The 23,666-nt window shown below is 44.1% G+C and overlaps 1 protein-coding gene across 1 annotated transcript in view; it reads left to right on the top strand.

The window, feature by feature from the left end:
* LOC138583003 (polycystin-1-like) overlaps positions 1-23,666 on the top strand; it is a 569,194-nt gene that overhangs the window by 406,185 nt on the left and 139,343 nt on the right. The window contains exon 34 of the mRNA XM_069654860.1: positions 7,069-7,283. Within this exon, the coding sequence (XP_069510961.1) occupies positions 7,069-7,283 (215 nt within the window). The remainder of the gene's footprint in view (positions 1-7,068; positions 7,284-23,666) is intronic.

The following is a 23,666-nucleotide window of genomic DNA, read 5'->3' as shown; positions in this document are numbered from 1 at the left end:
AGCTCTCCTCAATGTCAGCAACGTCATCTCTTCTGCTCGGCATGCAGACCTTTCATTTATTCGTATTCTTCTCGACCTCTCTGCTGCCTTCGATGCTGTCAACCATTCTGACCTTCTCTCTACATTATCTCTTCGTGGCATCAGAGATATGGCCCTCACTTGGTTTGCTTCATACCTTGCCCCCAGACACTTCAAGGTGTCCTGGAACAGACTTGCCTCCCCACTCACTCCCTTACTGTTGGAGTTCCCCAAGGGTCTGTCCTTGGTCCACTTCTCTTCACTCTCTATTCATCAGATGTTGGCGCCCTGATCTCCTCTTTCGGATTCTTTCAACTCTTTGCTAACGACACTCAGATTTCTCCTTTCACTCCTTATCCAACAAGCTGTTGTGAAACATTTCAAACTGTCTCCTGCCATCAAATATTGGATGGAATCTCACTCGCTCATGCTCAACTCCACTAAGACTAACGTTCTCTACTTCCCAGCCAAACAAGCTAACTCTTCCTGTTCTCCTCTTCTTCTCCTCTCTTCTGATTACATTCATCACTCTAGTTACACTTGAAACCTTGGTGTTATCTTAAACCCATCACACAACTTCTCACTCTTCATCTCCAAATCTGCCACTGCAGCTACACTCAACCTTCTCAATATCAGAAAGAATTGCCATCTTCTTCCTTTTAATACTGCTAAACAGCTAATCCCCATAGTACTTTCCAGATCTGGGTACTGTGCCATTCTCCTCTATGGCTTTCACTCTTATGCTTTTTTACCTCTGGACAAATTCCTCAACTTTGCGGTCTGCACACTTTTTAACCATTTTCACTTTACCTCTAGCTCCTCTGCCCGTTGCTAGATTTTCTGGCTATCCATGAAACAAAGGGCTAAGTATAAAATTCTTCTAATCATCTTCAAATCTTTCCAGGGATTCGCCCCACCCTACATATCTGCCGATCTCACTCCCTATTCTCCTCCTCGCTCATTAAGATTCTCAGCTCACCTCCTTGCCACCACTCAAGCACCCTTTGCTCCTTCTTGTTCATGCTCTCGCCGCCTCCCCTTCTCCCCTACTCTGGAATGCTCTTCCTCTCCCTCTCTGTATTAGCCCATACCTACCACTATTTAAATCCAACCTCAGAGCTCTCCTTTCTGGAAAACCCATTTCCTCGAACTCTATGCTACATCATCACCCCACTTTCTTCTCTCCCTACCCTTCATGGACAACTCTACAGAACTTTTCTGTCACCCCTCCATCCTGAATTCAGCCCTTTCTTCACCATCCCTTTCCTATGTCTTTTTGTCCTGTCCTCATCAATAGTTTATGTTTCCAATCTCCCCTGCAACATCTGGTCTTCAAATCACATTCTCTCTTCCCATTGTAAAGGACCCATGTCCTCCGCTCTCTTATCAGTGGTAAATTCTTTAAGCGGTTATGTGCCAAAAATGCATTGCTTTCTCTGTGATTTGTATAAATAAAATATATAAATAAATACCATCAATTGCAGGTACGTTAGAAAGTAGGGAGAGACTACTCAAATGGAATGTTGCATTAAGGGCACCTGGGATCATGGATGGAGAGGTGAGTTTTGAGGTCGGGATTGGGACCCACTGGTAGTGAGTCCATTCTCTGCTTGAAGCTCAGCATCAGAGAAATTGCCAGTAACTGAACTTCAAGATCCTGATGATGAAAGAGTTCTGCTTGAAGTTGCACGACTCTGGACATCAGCAAATGATGCAGTTTATGTCAAGTAGTGACGAGCTGAGGCAGCAAGGGGCTGCTGGCAACAATGAAAGATCAAAGGATGTTAGCCCCAGTGAGATAACTCAGCCTAAAGGCCATGAGAAGCATCAGAGTCACAAAGAATAAGCCCCTCGACAGTGTCACAAAGCACAGTGAGCAGTAGCCTAGGTACAGCAGCTCAGTGTACAAGTTTTCCTTTCAATATTATTTTTTAATTGTGTTTTGTAACAGTTATAACATATGAGCATTTCAGGAAACAACAAGAGAGAGAGAGAGAGAGAGAGAGAGAGAGAGAGAGAGAGAGTGATGAACAGCAAACAAATGAGCAGTAATCAGGGCACACATGAGCACCATACACTTTGGCCAATAGGGGAACGTTCATTGCTAGTTTGAGTGACAGCATTTGCCTACGTAAGGATGGCTCACTCACTACCTAGTGTCCTATGAGCCATCCAAGTATTGGAGGTTTGTGTGCCACTCCTGGGAACTGGTTACTGTAGTCGAAGATTGGAGACCAGGTCCGCTGAAATTTCCTAATAGATCCCAGTCGGGTAGCAGTGTTCTTCTCCGCCACAGCAATGTCCCAACATTTCGCACACCCTAGTGAGATCGCCGGGCCATCCGGGGATTTCCAATGGTGGGCCAGGGATATTTTAGCTGCCGTGAGGAGGTGTGTGATCAAGTCAGCCATATGTTCAGTTAAAGGGAACATTACGTTATCTGTATACCCCAGTAGAACTATTCCCGGGTCCCAAGGGATAGTCAAGCCTGTGATCCGTTTTAATTGAAGCAGAACCTCCCGCTTAAACCTGACTGACATATCGCATGGCCAACATAAATGGAAGAATGTCCCCACAGATGTGAAGCCCTGCCAACAGCGAGATGGGATGGTTGGATTGCTTTTATTTGATATTTCTGGGATGATGTACCGTCGGTAGCACACCTTGATAGCTCCCTCCCTGTTCGTGATGCATCTAGAGCTTTTGTGGGTGTGGGTCCAGACACAGTGCCAATCCTCTATTTCGATTTCCCTACCGTGGTCTCTTTCACATTTGAGCATGTATTTCTCTTTTCCTGATGGGTCCGACCGGTCAAGAAGCTTATAAAGAAGCGCCACCTTGCCTCTGGAATCGGCTGAAGGTCAGCATCCTACTCAGTGTGCTTGTTAAAGAGGGGGCCCTCTGGGGGTCCCATGAGAGACAGGATTGCACCAAAAGAAGAGCAGGATGGGAAACCAGTTGTGCCTATTGGTTCAAGGGAGGGAAACACTTGTAGGTTTTCCATGATCATGAGATGCATAGCTTCGCCTTGTGGGAGTTGGCTTGGCCAATGGCAGCTGCAGCAGCAATCTTGGTTTCCTTCAACGTCCTCTTGGTGCTTTGGATAGGAGTTGCAGTTGTCGACAAGTCAATGGGTCCAAATCTTCCCTTCCAATCCTGGATAACCAGCTCAGAGGCACTTGTGATGTCATTGAAGGTGAGAATGAGGATTATGGTGTCCAAAAGCCAAATCCAGTCCAAAGCATTCCCATACTCACAGCTGCCCTTTCAGGGCTCTGGACAGAGTCTGCAAAGAGGCATGGCCATTTATGGTCAATCCAACCTAGCAACAGGAGGAGGTCAGCCCAATAAAGGCAGTGGTTCACAGAGACACAGCTTAAACCACACGATAGCCATTTCTATCAGATTTTGTAGTCAAAAGACATACTTGCAGTACGAAATGACTGTGTATAGTAGTGTACTAGTAAAACACTGCCACCAGCATGTCAAGAACAAATGGGGGAGAGAATATCCCCCTTTTATTGCACTGACCAGTATTTGTCCCAAGTAGTGAGTTACAACGGTAAGTAGATTGGAAAATGCAACTTTCTTGCCAAAATAATAAGGAACCTCCAAGAGCATAGAGATATGCTGGTACTCTCGAGAATAAGATTAGAAAAAGCAAAAATGAAAAAAAAAGCAACATTGCAACAAGTGTCCATGTATGCATGGGATTTATAAACTGCTGCCTAGAGTCCATAAACAGAGCTCTTACGTTTCCCTATGCAATGCATGAGAAAGCCATCTGGACGAGTTTTTTCTTGGAATTCTGGGACTTGAAGTTTTCAAAAGTTTGATATTGGAACGAAAAGTGCTAGAATTCATAGAGAAAGAAAACCGGATTGGATGATTCACGCATGGCGTGTCAAAACCTGAGAGCTCTGCATAGTCACCTTGAGATAGAATACTCAGGGCCTCATTACACGGATGGCGGTATTAGCACATGGACCAAGGTGCTATTAGCACCTTGGTCCATGCCGCTAAAATACCGGCACCGCCTTGGTGGAAGGGGGAATTACCACCCCATTCCAAGGTTGGCGGGGCGGTAATTCCTCCTTCCACCACTGCCCTTCCCCATTCCCATTTTTGCCCCATAGGGCATAATGGGAATGGGGAAGGTGCTAATTACGGCACCGCAATTTTGCGGTGCCGTAATTAGCACCAAGGTCCCTTAGAGGGTTGGTTTTTAAAGCACCAACCCGCTAAGGGACCTCGTAGTAAGGCGGTAATGGTTAACGGTCACCGTTACCATTAACGGTGGCCGTTAACCATTACCGCCTTCCGTGTAATGAGGCCCAATGGCTTTGCAAGTCCAACATCGTCACTACAGGCACTCACTCTTGGCAGAGGGCTTCCCAAATAAAAGGGGACATAGGTTCTAAAGGGGTCGTAACCTCTCTCGGTTTTATTGGGCTATCACAGACAACCACCAGTTCATCTCCTAATGTGTAGTGGATTAGTTACATAGCGATGCAATACAGGGCAAGAACAGAACGTGAGTTGGGTGGATGTAAAACATGAAGGACTAGGGTGACCCGATACGGCATGTATGACTTGTCCCATTCAAGAAGCAAGAGGCTGTGGAATAAGTTCTCAGTATGCTCTCTGATGTTGGCATTCATGAAATAGAGCGGGCGCTGACTTTCCCTGTCTCACAAGAAGTTACAAACTTTTTTCCAGTGAACAGTCCACTTGTGTGTCCAGTTTTACAGTGGACTAAGCATGCGCAGATGCATCCATGATGGGTGCAGGTTGAAGTATTGGTCTCACGGCTCAGGGGAACCCCGGCAATCCAGTCCAAGACTGCTGCATTTAGAAAATGGCCCCTCTGCCTCTGATAGTGTACTGGGTCACATCCAAAGTTCTTTGGGAACAGAGAGCTGTGCAACCACAGGACCACCACTTTCAAAGGTCCCACAGTTTCATTTTTCCCTTATCTAGAAGATGCACATTAGTCCAAATTAAAGATAAGTTGAACAGAAACAATCTAGAGTTTGTCATCCAGAAAGTGGCACAAAAGTCTTCATAGGCACTCTAACACTCTCCAACCAGATGGTGTACTAAGTTGACCTTCGAATGTGAGGCCCTCTCGATGTTAGCCCAATTTTCAGTAGACTCAGATCGAGGCTTAAAGAAGTGCCAGTACTGAACAATAGTGAAGCTATAACGGTACGTTTTAATATTTGTGATTCCAAATCCTCCTGTCTGAGATGGTATTTGTAACCTTTTTGGTATGAATCTGGGGTTCTTGGCTCCCCATAGGAAGGCATAGATGGACATCCACAGGCTAGAGGCCTGCCACACATTGATCCAGTCGTGGATGTCCAGTGTGTACCTGAAGCTCAACCTCTCCAAGACTGACTTCCTGCTGCTGACCAACAACACTGAACACCCTGATAACCAGACCTGGCTCTCTGCTATGAACCTCAATGGCTTCACAACCCAGCTGGCCACCTGTGCCAAGTCACTTGGGTTCAACACCTACAGACACTTTATGTTCAAACAGCACATAGCAAGGAAAGGTTTGGTAACAACTTTCTCTCCTGTGAAAAATCAAGCACTTCATCCCAGAAAACAACTTCAGATCCGCTGTCTGGCCCTTGATCCTCTCCCACCTGGATGGTGGCAATGCCCTTTTGGAAGGCCTACCAGTTACTACGCTGACACCCATAAGATGTGTCCTGCTTTCTACAGCAAGACTCATCAAAGAACTCCACAAACTCTACCCAATCACCCACCCCCAATTGAACTGCACTGGCTCCCACTGCAAGCCTATATCATCTTCAAATCCTGTTGCATCATCTACAAGGCTTATCACCCTGAAGTTCCCAAGCTACTCAATGAGAAACTCAGCATCTCCGGAGACCTGCGATCCACCAGGAATAAGGCTATGTGCACATTTGAACTCAGACGGTGTAAGAAGGAAAGAACCAGGAGACAGGCCTTCTCTGTCTATGCTCCAAGACTTTGGAACCTCCTTTGCGTCAACATCAGACTTGCCCCATCGCTTCCACGGTTCATGAAACAGCTCAAGACCTTCCTCTTCATGGGATGGCTCCTCCCTAACACCTAGGCCCACACACCCTGCACTCTACGCCCTATTTGAGACTCAGTGATCTGCTCCCCACTCTCTGCTCCCCTGGTTGCTTGTCCATCCCTTGCTGCCAGTTGCCCAAACTCTCCCCCTGCCTGTTAGCTCCCCACTACCTTTTTCTCTGCTTCCCTCACAGTGTTCATCCTCCTATGATTGTAAAGTGCTCAGTTGCTTCCCACAGCTAGGTCCATGCTCAATAAATACCAGAGGAAGAAGAAGAAGAAGAAGAGGAAGAGGAAGAAGAAGAAGAAAAAGAACAACAACAACAAGAACAAGAACAAGAAGAACAACAACAACTTCAAAAAGTATTTCTCTGGAATGTTTTGAATAAGGTCGCTGGCATTTGAGGCATGCTTGAAGGAAGATAAATGTAAGGACAAAATGCCCTGGAGGTACTTAAATGAAAAACCTTTATTTTGTACAATCTACAAAATCGTATTTGAAATGTAAACTTTCCATTGAAGGCCTTATATAGAACCTACTGTGTACTAACGTGTTATGTATGATATGATATGTTATTTAATACCCAGAGGTTTGTACGCGTGGACACGTGGATCGAACATGTGTTGCTTCCAAGGCGAGCACTTATTTTTCCCAATGAATTGTTTGCTGTTCTTATTACGTATCATCATTGTGGATACATTTAGGTCATGTGTTAGGTGTATGCACTTATTCATTTTGTGAAAGGTTTCTACTTTTCTAGCCCATAACTTAGTAAAATGTATATATATATACATATAGGACCTACAGAGCTTTTTATTTTTCAGTGACTAATATTACATTCTGCAAAGGTCAACTTATTCTCACAAAGCCACACATGCATACAATGTTTTGAAATGATTAGTAGGAGATGCAGTTGCCTGTACCCTGCATGCAAGGGCTTGATTTGTGATCTACTGCCACGTGTCTCTCCACAGCTTGGTGAGAAACTGGCCCTCCTGCGACAGCATGTTCGACATCCCTGATCTCCTGAACTCTGACCCTCTGATGATGATGAGTCGAAGCAGAATTCTAAAGAGGAAGAAGGCCTTGCTGACCCTGGGCATCGAGTCTCCATCCAGCTCAGATGATGACCCCATGTCCTTCTCTGACAGCAGCCGGAAGTCCAGCTGTGATCAGCTATCCTTGTCAGGTACAGGATCACTCAGCTTCTCTTCCCTCTTAAAGACTCCATGTGATAAGAGCAAGCGCTAAACAACGTAAGGAAGAGTTCTCTGGAACGCCATGATCATTGAAGTAAGGCGCGGTGGTCAAAGAATGCATGCAGTATCTTAAAGGATTGGGGAGAGTGCTTGCTGTAGGGCCAAACACACAGTTCTCGTGCATCTTTGGAGGTGGATGCAACTTGCATGCAGGTGTTTGCATACTGGTTTCGGGACAGTGCTGCCTGCGGACAGGCAAGTATAATGGGAATTCCGCCACAGGACTGGTGTTACCTGAGAAAGTAAATGTTGGTTCTAATCGTGGGAGGAGTTCTTGAGAGTGACGTGCAACTTTTGATCCAGACCCTGCAAGCAGGAATGGTGTTGGTTAGGAATATGTACCCGTGCTCTTGGAGGGGTCAGCAACAGTGGCGGGATTCTGAATAAGAGGAATCCTTCCTAGATTTTCTCCGGTCACACATGTTCTCCGTGCTTGATTCTTAATGTGCATAACCAAAGATGGGTGCCGATAGTTCTATAACTTCTATTTCTGTTAGGAATGCAAATAATACGTGTTTGAACTGGTAATACATTATGCAAATAAAGTCGAGTTAGAAGCAACATATTAAGTTAAATGTGAGTAGTAAAGTAAGTGAGAAATAAAGAAACAGTAAATTTCAGAATCAGTTAACACAGGTAAGTAATTTAGGTAGAACACCCATAGGAGACCCTAAGCACTTAGTTAGTCCAGCTGTGATAGTTAATGAAGCCTATTGCCCAAAGGACACCACTTCAACAAAATACACTGTTTAGGTGGGTTTACTATTGGATTGCGACAATAGCTTCCCCGAAGACCACAGGCTGCAGATACAGGTAAAGTAAGTTCAGAAAGGTTTCTTTCCCAGTACCACCACTCCTTAACCAGACCATCACCAATCTTAGTTAAGCAAGGAAGAGATAGGGTGAGGACTTTATGCCCATGTCACACTATGGTGGGGTGGGGCTGAAATAGGTAGTAGAACTTACCCAGCTTACTCTGATTTCTCAAGGGACAACTTCATGGGTTCCCGAATTTGCTAGCTCAAAGTTTGCAATGTGTCTAGTCAAGGGAGGTCCAGGGGGCCATGCATGCAGAGTTCAATATTGGCATTGGGATTGGGTTGGGCGAGTACATTGTTCAGGTTCTGGTGATACAGTTCTGAAGATTGGACAGCTGGACACCCTTGGCACGAAGAGATACAAACCTCCATGAGACAGGCAAACTCAGGAGACCTCAGGACATGAAGAAAAGAGGTTGCAGCGGGAGACTCCAGGATCAAGCGGTGGCAGGCGAACTTCGTAGGATGAAAAAAGGAGCAGGCCCTGCCCATCTTCTCTTCGGTGTTGGAGGCTGAAACTGCAGAAGCAGAGGTCTTGTTGTACAAGTTGAAGATCCACCAAGTTCCAGGGATGTACTCCGATTTTGATGGCTGCAGCGAGGTAGACCAGGAGAGAGCTGGTGAGTCCACTGGGTGGTCGAGAGACACTTCTGAAGGTTCGGAAGGCACGGATTCTCGAGCTGGAGTCAGGACAGGTTATTCCCACCAGTCCAGGGGTCGAAGCACTGACGAAGACCTTCTTGAGTTCAGGACAGGCAAGCACAGCTTCACCGACAGTGGGCTGGAGGTAATGGTGGTCACCTGAACGGTCCTCCATGGGTCTTTCGTGGGCTGCAATTCTTCATGGGAGTCTTAGCACCAGTGAGGGTCTGTCGAATGGCTGCAGGATTCTTTCTTTTACTAGAGGCGCCAACAGGTCCACAAATGGTAAGGATCTGCACAACTCAAACTGTTAGGGGCTGTTCAATCATGGACAGCCACTGCCCAACAGTCTGCCCAGCAATAGGCAGTCGGTGACATGGATGTGGAGTGGGACCAAACAAGTCCAGCCCCCACATCCGGCCACACACACAGACCACCACTTTGCCTGGGAAAGCAGGTGCTTTGCTAATGAAAGGGCTTTTCATAGATGGCAATTCTAGGCTAGAGAGGCTACAAACTAGGCCAAAGTACTACAAAATGACCAAAGGACAGGCGGAAATCTTGTGGCAAGGCAATCTATAGTATATGGTACTCTCCGTGGCATTATGCACTAAAATGCAAACATGGACAAGTAAAAAGTTAAAAACATTTTTCGAAAAATATATGCTGCTACCAGCCCCCTCCTGGGCACATTGTAGTTGTGACCACAATGTTAAAAAATAAATGGTTATGAGGATGCAAAGTATCCTAACCGCACTTCACTTTAGGTAATTTGTGCAGCTTTCAAAATGCAAACAATTCACTAACGCAGACAAAGGGCCTCATTACACGGAAGGCGGTAAGGGTTAACGGTCACCGGTAATGCTACCAGTGACCGTTAACCCTTACCGCCTTACTACGAGGTCCCTTTGCGGGACCCGACCTTAACGGCTGGTGTAGACCAGCCGTTAAAGTAGGGACCCGCAAAGGGACCTTGGTGCTAATTACGGTACCATAATTTGCGGTACCGTAATTAGCGCCTTCCCCATTCCCATTATGCCCTATGGGGCAAAAATGGGAATGGGGAAGGGCCATGGCGGCATGGGGAATTACTGCCCGCCAACTTCGGAATGGGGTCGTAATTCCCCATTCCACCATGGTGGAATCAGTAAATTACCGGCATGAACCATGGTGCTAATAGCACCATGGTTTAGCACCTACCGTGTAATGAGGCCCATACTGTTCCCACATATGAGTGAGCAAAACGCAAGGGAAAAAAAAGCTGAGAGCTTCACTTACCTCCAAAAGTCAGGTCAGCAATAGCAAAAAGAAAGGGGGGCTCATTACGAGGTAGGTGGTAAGGGATTACCGGCACTGGTAAGGACACCGGTGCCAGTAATCCCTTACCACCCTATTCCGAGGTCCCTTAGAGCGTCTCTTCCTTAACGCCTGGTAAAACCAGGCGTTATGGAAGGGCCCTGTTAAGGGACTTCAGAGCTAATAATTGCGGTACCGTTATTAGCTCCATCCCCATTCCCATTGAGCCCTATGGGGGCTCGAATGGGAATGGGGAATGGTTCCCAGAATGGGGATTTACCGGGTCCTCCAAGGTTGGAATGACCCGGTAAGTCCCTATTTCGGGAACCCGGACCCGGAATGTGGTAAGGGGGTAGCCATGGTGCTAAAAGCACCATGGCTACCTCCTACCTCGTAATGCGGCCCAGGGTGTCCCGTTGAAGTCTATGGGAAGGGAAGCAGTGAAAAGAAAATCTTCCCTAACAACTGTCATGCATGGAGATGTAGCGGAGGAGCTGTGTTTTTCAAAATCATTTACCAGCACAGCTAATAACTATCTAGTTTATTTTCCTTGTAAGGAGTGGAAACATAATGAAGGTTGTCTGTAAAATGGTGTCACCTGCCATTATTGGGTGTGTTGCATCTTTCCCACTGCTTTGTATTAGATACGCTTCTATGCAACTCTTCAAAGGCAAAGCAGAACATTTTGAAGGAAGCTTACTAGCTCTGAGGTGATGGGTGTTCCTTCAAAGCTGAGCAATGCACCTTATAAAACAGTGTGAGGCTTTTATTTGTGAAAGTCACTAGTTTCTCATGTGAAAAACTAACATGTAACTTGCTGGTGTCTGTGACTTTGATAAATGGCTCTCGGGGGGGGGGGGGTGTTCATGAAGCTATGGCATATGGCAGATGACTCTTTGGTAAGTAACTTTCTGGTATGTGTGGTGTCTGTGATGCATTAATCTGGGGTGTATGTCTTTGAGTGATTCCCTGATATGTGACAGTACTTCAGGTGTTTGATGCCCTAACATGTCTTTTAGGAAATATTTTACTTTTTGCTGCTTTCTCTCCACAATCATCAATGGGACATCCTACTTTTTGTTTTTGTTTTGAACCTTTCCTGAGTTTTGCAGGTAAGTGAAGCCTTTTTGCTCCACTTACCTTGCTAAACTAATTTCTTTTGGGGGCACTGATAGGTCCCCATGTCTGTCAGGGCAGGAAAACTCTGTTATCCATAGCAACATTGTTTGTTTACTTTCCCTGCACACATCACTTTCTGTGACTTGCGGAAGGGACAATTTGTGTCCCTGTCACTTTGTTTATGGCATCTTTGTGGTTACTTGCACTATGTGTCCATGATGGGCTGGTGGCCGCGGAGATCTTTATAGTGTTTTCATTTTTATAGTATTGAGCATTTTTGCATTTTACAGATTAATGCCAAATAGAGTACCATATACCTTAAAATGGCGATGCCATGAGATTTCCACCTGCCCAACTTGTCTTCTGACCTTCTTCCTGCCAAGGAGTGGACAGATTTTCCATGCATGCTAAGCCCTTTCCCAGGGAGAGCTCCAGCTTTTGGGGGCAAAGTGGAGGTCAGGGTGTGTGTGTGGCCGGATGTTGGGTGCTGGGCCTATATGGACCCAGTCCACATCCCTGCCTGGAATGTCTGTTGCTGGGGAGATGCAGGTTTGGACAGCCTCTGACAGATTGATTGGTGCAGATCCATGTCATTGATGGCTGCCTGCTCCAGCCCCGATCCGGGACAAAAGGAGGACTCTTGCAGCCATTCTTCAGATCATCGTTGTAGCCAAAAGCCCTACAAAGGAGTGCAGCCCATGGAGACCCTGAACTCATTGTTCAGAGATCTCCATTAGCCCTTTCTTCACTTTCCCGGTGAAGCCATGTCTCTCCACAGATCTCCAGAAGACCTTCATCAGTGCCTCGGCTCCTGGAACAGTAGCAACAACTAGTCCTGACCACTGCTCAAAGATACTGGCAGTAGAAGCACTCTGAAAAGTCTCAGTAGCATCCTGTGGACTAGCTAGATGTCCTCGTGGGCTACGTAGCTGCAACAGTCAGTGTCCCAAATTCAGCCTGGGACTCTGCAGATCCTCAGCTCATGGAACAAGAAGCATTTCCCCCGACGTTGCAGTTCTCCATCACAAAGAGGGGCCTTGCAGGACCAGCTTCTTTGTTCCGCTACAAGGGTCGTCTTCCTCCATTTTGTTCAAGTGACAATCGCTGCTCTCCACCTACATCCCATCCTGGGAGTCCCCTGAGTTTCTTGCCAGAGTGGTGGTCCTGACATGTGCGTATCCTGAGTATCCAGCCGTTCGGAATCCTGATTCTGGTCCATCGGAGCACGGAACCGTGAACAAGCCAGACCGAAGGACGTGACGCCTGAAGAGATCTCTGCACCCCTGACCCCTGGGATATCCTTCAACAGAACCAAGGAACACATCCAGAAGGCACAGCGATTTCAGGAATTCTATGGTGCTCCCTGAGTTAATCAGCATATAGGGGGTGAGTAAACATATCTGTTGTGGCCCCCCTCTCTTCATAGGGTTTTATGGGTAGAAAGTCCTAGCCCCATCACTCCATTGCCTAGCCCTGAATGGTGGTATTCTGGCCTGGTTTTACCCCCGGGTCTCCTCTAAAGTGGATGGATTGGGAGAGAGTCTTTCGAAAACTTTACTCTTGTTTTTACTGAACTTTGAAACACTCACAACTTCTTGTTGGCTCAGGCCAACACTTGTGCAACGTCCTAAAAGAGAATCCCAGCCTCCTGAAAAGCCTTCTATTGTGACCTGTGACTCAAAAGGCAATTAGCTCCATCTTTTCTAGCTAGGGGAGGACTTTTTTAGGTTAGAACTTTCGTTCTAAGGTTTTGTATGCTGTTTGCTAACTTCTTTCTTCTCATCCTATTAGTTCTCAAAGTCTTGATGACTTACTGCTTTTGTTTCCTTATTCAATAGGCAAGAGGATCAGGGATATGCCTTAGCTTGCATGAGCATCCAAGATTGAACCATATTTTAAGCCCATCCAGAGAAGACAAGAAGTTGACTCTTGGCAGGATTGAGGTTTAGTTTTGGAGCTGACACCCTCAGGATTCCTTCAGTTATGATATATTTGGTGTCATTGAAATACATATGACCTATACATATGACCTTTCTGACCTCTCAATGGCTCATGTTAGGAATTATTTTCTTTTAACTGTTTTCCTCATATAGTCTTCTATGGGACACCCTTTCTTTTTTGCTATTGTTGGCTGCTGACCTGACTTTTTGGAGGTAAGTAAAGCCCTCAGCTTTACCTTCCTTTTGTTTTGCTCACTCCTCATTACGAGTATTCCGGTCTGGTAAAAATGCAGGAAGGAATGCTGGTAATACCGACTCTAGCATTTTTAGCAGACTAGCACACTCAGAGTTTGCCGGTAGGGGCTCTGATCCACCAGGTGGCCTGACCTGCTAGTAGTTCAGGTCCCTTCCGGCAAATAATTGCTGCAATCACCGGCACTCGTGCCAGTGATTGCAGCAAACCCATTCCATTCTTGTGGGCATCCATGGAATGGGAACTTATCTCTGTTGCCAATACCCGTAATATCCCAGTAATACCGGGATATCAGGCGCTGGTAACAATAAAGCAGGTTTACTGGTAACCCACTAGAATTACCGGTGGGTTACTGGCAAACCAGTAATGAGCCCCTATGTCTTCCTTTGCTGATTTGCTGTATTTGTAAAGCTGCACACATCACCTTAAAGTGTAGTGCAGGTAGGATACTTTGCGTTCTTATAACTTTCCATTTTGTAACTTTGTTGTTACAAATACAATGGGCCTCATTATGACCCTGCCAGTCCGGAAACAACAGTGGCGATAAATCCGCTGCCACTGTTGTTTCCGGACCGGCTGATTCCGAGTTCTACAGGCGGCAGGCAGAAATGGAAACACCGGCTCTGTCATAGATGGAACCAGTGTTTCCATTGTTCCCATCCCCATGGAGTCCTATGGGACTCCATGGGAATGAGGATTTATGGAATTCCGCCTCCGGAATTACCGGGTCACCAGGGTTGTAATGCCCCAGTGATTCCGGCAATCACAGAGGCGGAATGGTATTTCGGGTCTGGCGACAGCCTGCTGGTTTTTCCGGCACGGCTACCGCTGGGCTCGTAATGAGGCCCAATGTGTCCAATGTGTGGTGGTAGCAGATATTTTTCCACCATGTTTTTGACATTTTACTCATTCACTTGTGAATTGTACTGCATCATGCCATAAAGAGTACCATATTCTGTAAAATGGGTGTGCCACAAGATGTTTGCCTGTTCTATGGCAATGTTCTACTCTGGCATTCTTGCTGCCCTATGGGGTCTAGAATTGCCATATATGGACAGCCCTTTCCCAGGGAAAGATTCTGCCTTCACAGGCAAAGTGGTGGTCTCTGAGCCTGTGGTCATGTCCCTGGACCACCCAATGAACTGACCTGCTCTTTCCTGGGCTATCTCGCTGCAGCCATCACTGTTCTGAGTGCATTATTGGAAGTTGGAGGATCTATAACTTGGGATTCTGCTACAAGACACCTGACCCTGCATTTTTAGCCTTCTGATCCAAACAGAAGCCATGCAGTGCCTGCTCCTCTGTTTGCCAACTGAAGATCATGGTGACACCTGCCAAATCCTGTTTTTTCGTGTCCACATCAACTGTTTTTCTAACACTTCAGTTGCTCTACCACATACAGCTATTGAAAGTATGGCTTATGATTATGCTAACTGTTGCTTGGCTGTTTCAGTGTCAAAGTGTATGGGTTCTAGCTGGTACCCCTAATAGTGAATGTATATATATATATATGTATATATATATATATATACGTGTGTATATATATATATATATATATATATATATTAGATATTATTTCAGAAATAATACTTATCTGAGGCTTTCATATATTTTAAATGTATTCAAAGGTCAAATAAATAATGGCAAATTGTATACATCTCTGTCTAACTGCAAGTGTTAGAGTGCTCTGTGTCTTGGTATCATTGTAGCCCTAGACCACTTGCGCTCCTCCCAAGTCTAAGCCTAACTGCTCTGCTAGACTTCCTTGACTGGCTAGACTTTAGTGTCTTTCCTGTTCACCATAATAGGTCAGCCTCTCAGAATCCACCGCCTGGGTGATCTAACAGAGGGGTATGACCTAAACCACACCAGGACCTTGCCAGGTTCACGCCCATATAAGCAGATAGTTTGTAAGTGGTGCCAAAGAGACCACTGTGTCAGAAGCCACCAAGAGATCAAGTTGAACAAGCTGATAGGTATCCCCATCATCACTGGCTCAGACAGCATGATATGATATCATATGATATGATATGGCATTTATAACGTGCCTGTACACAAGTGTTTCATCATCCATCATCTAGCTGTCTCGGCACCATGTCAGGGACAGAAGGTAGATTGAAAGGGGCACAAAAGGTCCCATTATTCCATATCGACCTTAAGCTGTAAAGTGGCTGAAATTTCCAAGCTCTTGCCAAGGAAAGGGAGAATAATAATTGGGAAGATGTTAGGACCGTAAAGTATACTTCTTCAATGAAGATGCGATCAACCTCCTCTTCGATTGATCAAGGAGAACACCTGTATGTGTGTTTGCAGCCTAGCATAGAAATGTCAGTGCATCAGGGGACTAGCTTCAGAAACTGAGCAGTGATTGCATCAGCTTCACAACTGAAGAGGTTTCAATAAGGCAACTGTTAAAATTGATTTTCAGAACAGCCCTGTGAAAGGGTTCTGAGAGGCCACCCTAGTTAGTGAACAGGGCATTTGACACTTAGGTCTGGCCAAACGCTATCAAGGTAACATAGAATGCGCAGAAAGTCAGATGTCAGGAGATATGGGGGTGGTGTAATAGTTCAGTTGACCATACAGAGTATTCAACACCAAGGTACAAAAATATACTTCTTGAAGAGGGCTTTAACAGTAAGCAGATAAAATAAAAGAGAAGCAGCTTTCACTAAAGCACACTTATAAACACATATATGTACACCGCTGGTGATGTCATTGTGAGATCGCCTACACTTTACACTAGAAACAGTAAAAGCAGTTAAATTATATTGAAACAAGAGAAACTACTCTGTGATCAGTAATGTGATGAAACAATCCATTTACAATCTACACCATCCCTTAGAACTGTGAGGCTCCTGTACCCTCAGCAGTCCTTCAGTACCAGGTAAGTAGTTCTAGTGTCTCAACAGAATCAACGATTAAGGTAAGTAACTATATACGGAGCAGAAAGCCTTGAAAGTCGCCCCAAAACAAGCTTTAGTCAATCCAATAGGGGAGTACAGTTCCGGAATGAAAGCACTTTGGAAGTTTCACAGTAAGTAAAAACGGTTTAGGGGTACAGTACCCTCCCAATCCTACCACACTAGGTGTTACCCTAGGTGTTATTCTTGGCCAGAACTCCTTTAATCACAACCAGGCAATGGAAAGTTAGAGAGTGGACTTAGCACTCATACAATCCTCATAGCGAGAGGGGGGTGGAAAAACATGTATGATACAGGCCTGCACCACAGACTCTTATTTCCAGAGGGACCACCCTCCGGTACTCAGTAAATAAATCTGAATCAGGTTTATTTCAGGCTAGAGAGTGGTTCTGCACTCTTAATGGACGCTTCCAAAGATCTTCTAGCAGGATGGCCCAGGCACTTAGGACAATGGCCACATCAGGTTCAATTGCAAGAGGAGGCTGCTAGGACACAGCACAGATGGGCAGCAGCGAGGTTCACACCGATCACGCAGCGGCATGTGAGGCACATGTCGACGAGGGAAACTCAGCTCCAGAAATGCTCCTTTTTGTTCTGAAGAGCAGCATCAGTAGGAGGGGAGGATGTTTCAGCCAGGAATCATCAATGGACAGAGTCTTGAGCTCCAGCTCACGACAGTTACCAATACAGTGGAGAGGCCTTGGCAGAGGCTGGACAGCCAACAGCATGGACCCGAGGCACTTCTGATAGATTCTGTTGGGGGGCTGGTTGAGCAGGGATTCAGACTGTTTGGTCCCATTAGTTTAAGGATTGAAGCAATGACGACAGACCTCTTGATCGCAGCGAGAGAGGCAGGGCTTCACTTGACTTTGGCAATGCTGGAACTCCACAGCAGCACTCTTTCTATTCTTCAGTGGGGGATTTATTCTTCGGGTACTTGGCTCTATAGGTCAATCTGAGAAATGGCTGCAGGACTCCTCTTCATATGCTTAATTGAGGCTGGGACCGCCTCAACCCACCAATGGCAAGGATCTGCATAATTCAAAAAAGTAAGTGCTGTGCAATCATTGACAGCCTCAAACCCCATATCTGCCCAGCGACAGACATTCCCTGGCTGGAATGTGAATTCAGACAAAACAGTCACATCTCCCTTATCAGGCCAGGTGGCACAAACCTTATATGTCGTGCCCCTTATGACATTTACTGACCTGAGAAGGCAGGAATAAAGCCAAAGGACAGGATGAAAACCACATGGCATGGCTATTTTCAGTATCTTTTGTATGTTGTTTTTTTATGTGTAGTAGTTAATCATAACCTTATACATATTGTGAAAATATAAAAACATATATCATAAAAACCGTTCCTAAAGAAAACTTACATATTTTTAAAAGGCAGTCTACATAATACTTACTAGAAATTCACTAAAAATTGTGCATAGCCAGTCATCTTAATGTCTTAATAATTTCTTTCCACAAGTAAAATATCGTAAAATTAATGATTAAGTTTCCACCTCAGAACGAGTATGGCCATATTTGGTCAGAGGAAATAAAATGTATGTCAAAGCCCCAGAGCACTTATGCCTTTTAATATAAATTGTTAAGTTCCACGCAGTCAGTCAATACATTATTACATATTCTGCATGAACTTTCTTTCCGTGCCATATTATGCCCGACTCCAGTAATAGATAACATTGAGAGTTGGTTGAGTCTTAGGAGCATGATGAAACGTCTCACTTGTTTATCTTGTAAATTTATTAGGTATACACAAGGAGCATTCACCAAAAACGCTTGTCTAGGGTATTCTCCATAGTCACTTTTCCCATTACTTCCCAGTACTTCTCATATCTCTGTCCCAAATCTCTGATTTTTGTTTTATTGCCTTGAATAAATATGACAAGCTTTTAGGGGGTTCAAATGAACAACCTATCTTCTGAAGCAAGTCAATAATGTCCTTAATCCAAAGTTTTGAAGCAGAAGTATTAATAAAGTTTCCATCTCTCGCCAGGAAAAGGGAATCACAGAAGTTACTATTATCATGATTCATCAACATTTTCACATATAGATTGCACATAGCTATCCATTTTCTTGTACTTAGTGAAATAAGCCCTAGTTCATTACATAGGGCTTCCACTGGCCCAGCCTGAGCTAGACCAAAGCCTTCCTCCAAAGTTTCCCTTCGAGGGTACTTAACCATGTTGTTTCTTTTGCAGAGAAAACCTCCAAGCCATATAAAATACTGGGCACAATACAAGCTTGATATGGATGCATCAGCCCTTCTATGGAGTACTCTCCTTTCGCTGAGATAAATGTTCTTATGGCTGTACATTTTGCTAAAACTTTGTTTTCAATGTTTTTAGCGAAATTAGCCTTATCCAAATTATTAGTAATAAGGAACCCAAGATATAGATGCCTAGCGACCTCCTCCAACTTTTGTCCACTGAACTGTCCAATAATATCTCTTTAGGCCTCTTTGATTCGCTTATGGTCATAATTTTAGTTTTTGCATATTTATAATTAGACGATGATCTTGAGCATATTTCTCTAGTACCATAAGGCTGTGCTGCAATCCGATCGCTGTCTGGACGGACGTAACAATATCATCAGCATACGACAGCCATGCGATCGGACATTGCCATATTCGTGGGGGAGAATTGCCACAGTTTAGTAGTCCCCTACCTAAGTTAGCCAAATAAACATTAAACAGACCGGTCCTAGTGTGCACCCTTGTTTTAAGCCATAGTTAATCGCTGTCTTTTTACTAAGTTCACCTTCTAAATTTGTTCTAATAGAAACTTCATTACTTGTGTAAAGTGCTCTTGTGAAATATAAGACTTGCCTATGTAGCTTCCCTTCATTCATCTTATCCCATAAAATATGTCTATCCACTATATTGAAAGCCTTAGTAAAATCAATAAAACAAATGTATAGTGTTGTGTGTTTGTTCGATAGCGTGTCCCGAATAAGATATAATAATATCCAAAGATTCACCTCAGTATTAAAACCCATTCTAAAACCCGATTGTTGATGCCCTGAAATATTACCTTCCTTAATCCGTTAATTATTATATATCAATAATAATTTATTACAAACCTTAGCACCAGAATCTAGCATAGCCAGTAATCGATAATTAGCAGGAGATTCTCTTGATCCTTTTATGTGTATATATGTATCATCACAGACTGCGTTCATGACACCGGAATCTGGCCTGTGGTCACTGTTTTCTGAAAAATCACATACACAATATTAGCCCATAGCTTGACATTTGTCTAGTAAAGAGCATTTGAGATCCCATTCAGCCCAGGGGCTCTTGATGGCTTTAAATCCAAAATGATCCTTTCAAGGTCATCTACCAGAAATGTAAAATGCTTCCTGTCACTAACTGTCGTATAACTCTCCACACACTCAGCTACTGTATTTCGATGGTACAACTGTAAAATATAATTTTCCCAAACCTAACTAGCAATGGGATTAATTTCCCTCATGTACATATGGCCAGAATTTTGTTTATGGAAAATATGCCAAAATGTCTTCGCATCTTTGTCTGTCAGTAAATTAGACATAACTTTCCATGGTGCTGAGGCCATAGTGACCATTTGCATTTTATGCCAATTCTTAAATTTCATTCTTAGATGTTTAATTTCCCATACTTGTGGGTCTATGCCAAGTGCACTGTCCTTGTTACATTGTGTGATGTCTGTCTTTAATTGTTGCTTTTTACATGAAATTTCAGTCATAAACATTTGTATGCGTCTTATTCATTATGACAATTCTTTTCCTCTGTTCTATAGCTAGATTGTTAATAAGTGAACTAGTAATCTGACTAAGATTCTTCACTATAGATTATTCTGGGTATATACTGACCTGAGTACCAGTATGTGGTGCTTCAAATGGCATTATGCAGTAAAAAATAAACGTGCACATGAGTGCACCGGTAAAAAGAATCTAACTATGTCTGCTGCCACAGCCCATGATAGGCACATCAAAAAGGTGACAAAAATGTTCCATAATGCTAACTAGATGCCTACCACACAACTAAGTAAGGAGGCCCTACACACGTCTATATCTCTATCAAGATACGTGCAAGATATCAAACCACATTTATTTATTTAAATGTTATGTTTGTATTTATTTATTTATATTGCACCAAGGCAGGCAAGCCCAGAGGCATCAGAGTGCCCACAACAACAAACAACATGACAACATTAATTGATTCTAAACCATAGTCCTATTTCCTGGAAAAAGTGAATAAAAGTACAGTTATTATTCACGCAAATGGGTAGGTTTTCAAGATACGTTTCAACATAGTCAGGGAGCTACAGCACTTCAGATCTGGAGGAAGGGTATTCCATAGTTTACGTACAGCAATGAAAAAGGCTCCCTGGCTCACTACTGCCAATTTTGTTCGCAGGACCAACAGCAGGCTGGTGAAGTTCGATCGTAACGACCTACTAATAGGTAGCCTAGAGATACGTTTTGAGAGGTGTCCTGGGTTATTACTAAAGAAGCATTTATATGTTAGTGTCAAGACCTGAAAGGAAATCCGAGCTTTACCTGGTAACAGGCATAACCCCCTTCTGACTTCCAAGACATGCTCTGTCTTTCCTAGCCCTTCATTCACAAGATTCGGACAAAACAGTCACACCTCCTTTACCAGGCCAAGTGGCACAACCCTTATATGGCATGCCCCTTATGGAATTTACTGACCTTAGAAGGCAGGATGAAGGCCAAAGGACAGGGTGAAAACCACATTGCATAGCTATTTTCAGTATGTGGTGCTTCAAATGGCATTATGCGGTAAAAAAATGAACGTGCACTAGAAAAAATAATCTAACTATGTCTGCTGCCACAGCCCATGATAGGCACATCAAAAAGGTAACAAACATGTTACAAATGAAAAATGCTTACATCAAAGAGATGGGAAAGATCTGGGGTTAAAGTTGAAGTTCACAATCGACAATTCAGGGAAGCAATTAAAACCTGTAAAAGCGAAACAAGATGACAAAGCGAAATCTGGAGATTGGTCTTGGATGGCAGAAGCTTTATCAGCAAAAAAGAAGCTTTAGATTGCGACGGAAGAAGATGGGACTAATTTAATCTGTGCATCCTGGAACACCTGCGGCTTCGTACATCTGTTCTCAGGGGAGGACTTTAATAAAGACAACTAGTAACCTAAAGGTAACAGACTGCAAGAACCCTAATCCTGACGTGCAGATACTGAAAATTACTAAATCTCTAGATGACCGGATCCTTAATCTGGTAGTTATCAATACGTACAGGAGTGGGAAGGAGCCAGTAGTGGAGGCTGATCTGAATGACATTATGAAAGAAATTGATCAATCAATGATAATGGAACAAGATCAACTAATCCTGCTATGTGGAGATTTAAACATCAAGCTATTCACTAAAAATTGTCAGCAAGTCCCTGTTTCCAAACTAAGGGGCAGAACAAAATGCTGGTCAGACGAAATGGCAGCAAGAGACATGAGAATGTTGAACAGCCAAATAAATGGCGACCTTGTTGGTTCTGACACAGGGGGCAGGGGAAAAAGCCGAGTATGTCTGGATTATTGCTTTGTCTCAAAAAGAAATGTTGGACTGGTTTGAAAGCTTTTTAGTAGTAAAGCAAGCAGCAAGTGATCATGATCTCTTGAAAGTGAAAACGTCTATACCTTTGCTTAACGAAGATAAAAGGCGGATGGGATGAGTAGAACCTGCATGGGGATTAAATAGCTTGAGAATAAAACCCGAGGAAATACCTTTGGTGACCAAGCGATACGCAGCACATTTAAAGGAAAACCCCTCGGCAGTGGACTATCAGTGGCTGCTAAAAGATTATGAAATAGGAAATAAGACATTAAGCAGGCAAAGGTGAAAAGAAAACATGCATATGACAAACAGGTAGTAGCCAGAAGAAGAATATATAGATCAGAGATCAGACGCCTTCAGAAAGAAAGAGAAAATCAGAAAGTGCAAGCAAGCGTATAAAAACTGGATAATAGCAACCAAGGCGTAAAGAGCTCAAGCTGATGTGGAAAAGATGCTGGCAGTGATAGCTACCAGTAATGCTCGAAGCTTATGGGAAATAATTAACGGTGGTGATGATTTTCAAGTTGCGTTTACATCAAATCAGGTTCCCGGAGACCTCCTGGGTCGAACATTATGCAGAACTATTCAAAAAGAAAGGAAAGCAGGACTCCGACATTGGAAATGCCAGAACAGACCTGGAACCCTTGAGTATACAATTCGATCAGTTGGATATTGAGCTGCTCATTCAAAAACTCAGCACTTCAAGAGCAGCCGGCCCAGATGGCATCTCTAATATGGAAATAAAAACAAACAAAGAAAAATGGGGTGAAATGATTTTCCTGCTATTCTCCGAAATAGTACGAACTAAATCAGTCCTGCTATCATGGAAAGAAGGGATAATTATTCCAATCTACAAAAAGGGCGATCGGGGGGATCCTTGGAATTACTGCCATATTGCCCTCTTGGACTCAATAGGCAAATGATTTGCCTTACTATTGTTGAGGGATCTAAAGAGGTGGGTACACATGGCAGGCATCCTGGGCTCACGACAAATAGCTTTTCTGCCGGGTGTAGGAACAGCTTTGAATATTTGTATACTAAGCCTGCTGAAGCAGAGGGCCATTGACACTAAGACCAAAGTCTATCTCGGGTTTATTGACCTGGAGCAGGCTTTCGACACGGTCTTCCGTGACAAGCTATGGAAAAAGCTAGAAGCATGGGGATGTCCGAAGGACCTAATTGAAGCAATGCGAGCCTTATATACGGATACCTCAATTTGGATCCGTTTTACAAAAGGAGGCCTCCTATCAACCAAGATAGATACTCACTGCGGTATAAAACAAGGCTGTGCCCTGGCACCCTTTCTGTTTGTCCTCTACATGTTTGATATGAGATACTCTCAAAACCAAGTACGAGCATTTCCACCGAAAATAAATGAAGATACTATTCCTTGGATATTATACGCGGACGATCTGGTCTTTATTGACCAAACTCCCATCGGTCTGCAAAGACGCTTGAACACTTTCCAAGGCTTCCTCGAAAATAATCAAATGAAGGCAAATGTAAAAAAATCGAAAATCCTGATCATGAAATCTGCCTCTGGTTACAAGAAGAAGGAAGAATCCTATGCATGGTTTCTGAATAACCAAAAGCTGGAAATCGTTAACACCATCATATATCTAGGAGTAAAAATCAACAAAAATATAAACGACTCTGGACACTATCAGCTGATTAAGGAGAAACTAACTAAGCTGACAAATCAAGGCAGAGCGATTTACAACCGGTAAGGCACCTAT

This window comes from Ambystoma mexicanum, chromosome 3q (genome assembly GCF_040938575.1).
Source record: "Ambystoma mexicanum isolate Mex_15411 chromosome 3q, UKY_AmexF1_1, whole genome shotgun sequence".
NCBI lineage: Eukaryota > Metazoa > Chordata > Amphibia > Caudata > Ambystomatidae > Ambystoma > Ambystoma mexicanum.
The sequence above is the reverse complement of the archived record's forward strand: the minus strand, read 5'-3'. Positions and strand labels throughout refer to the sequence as shown.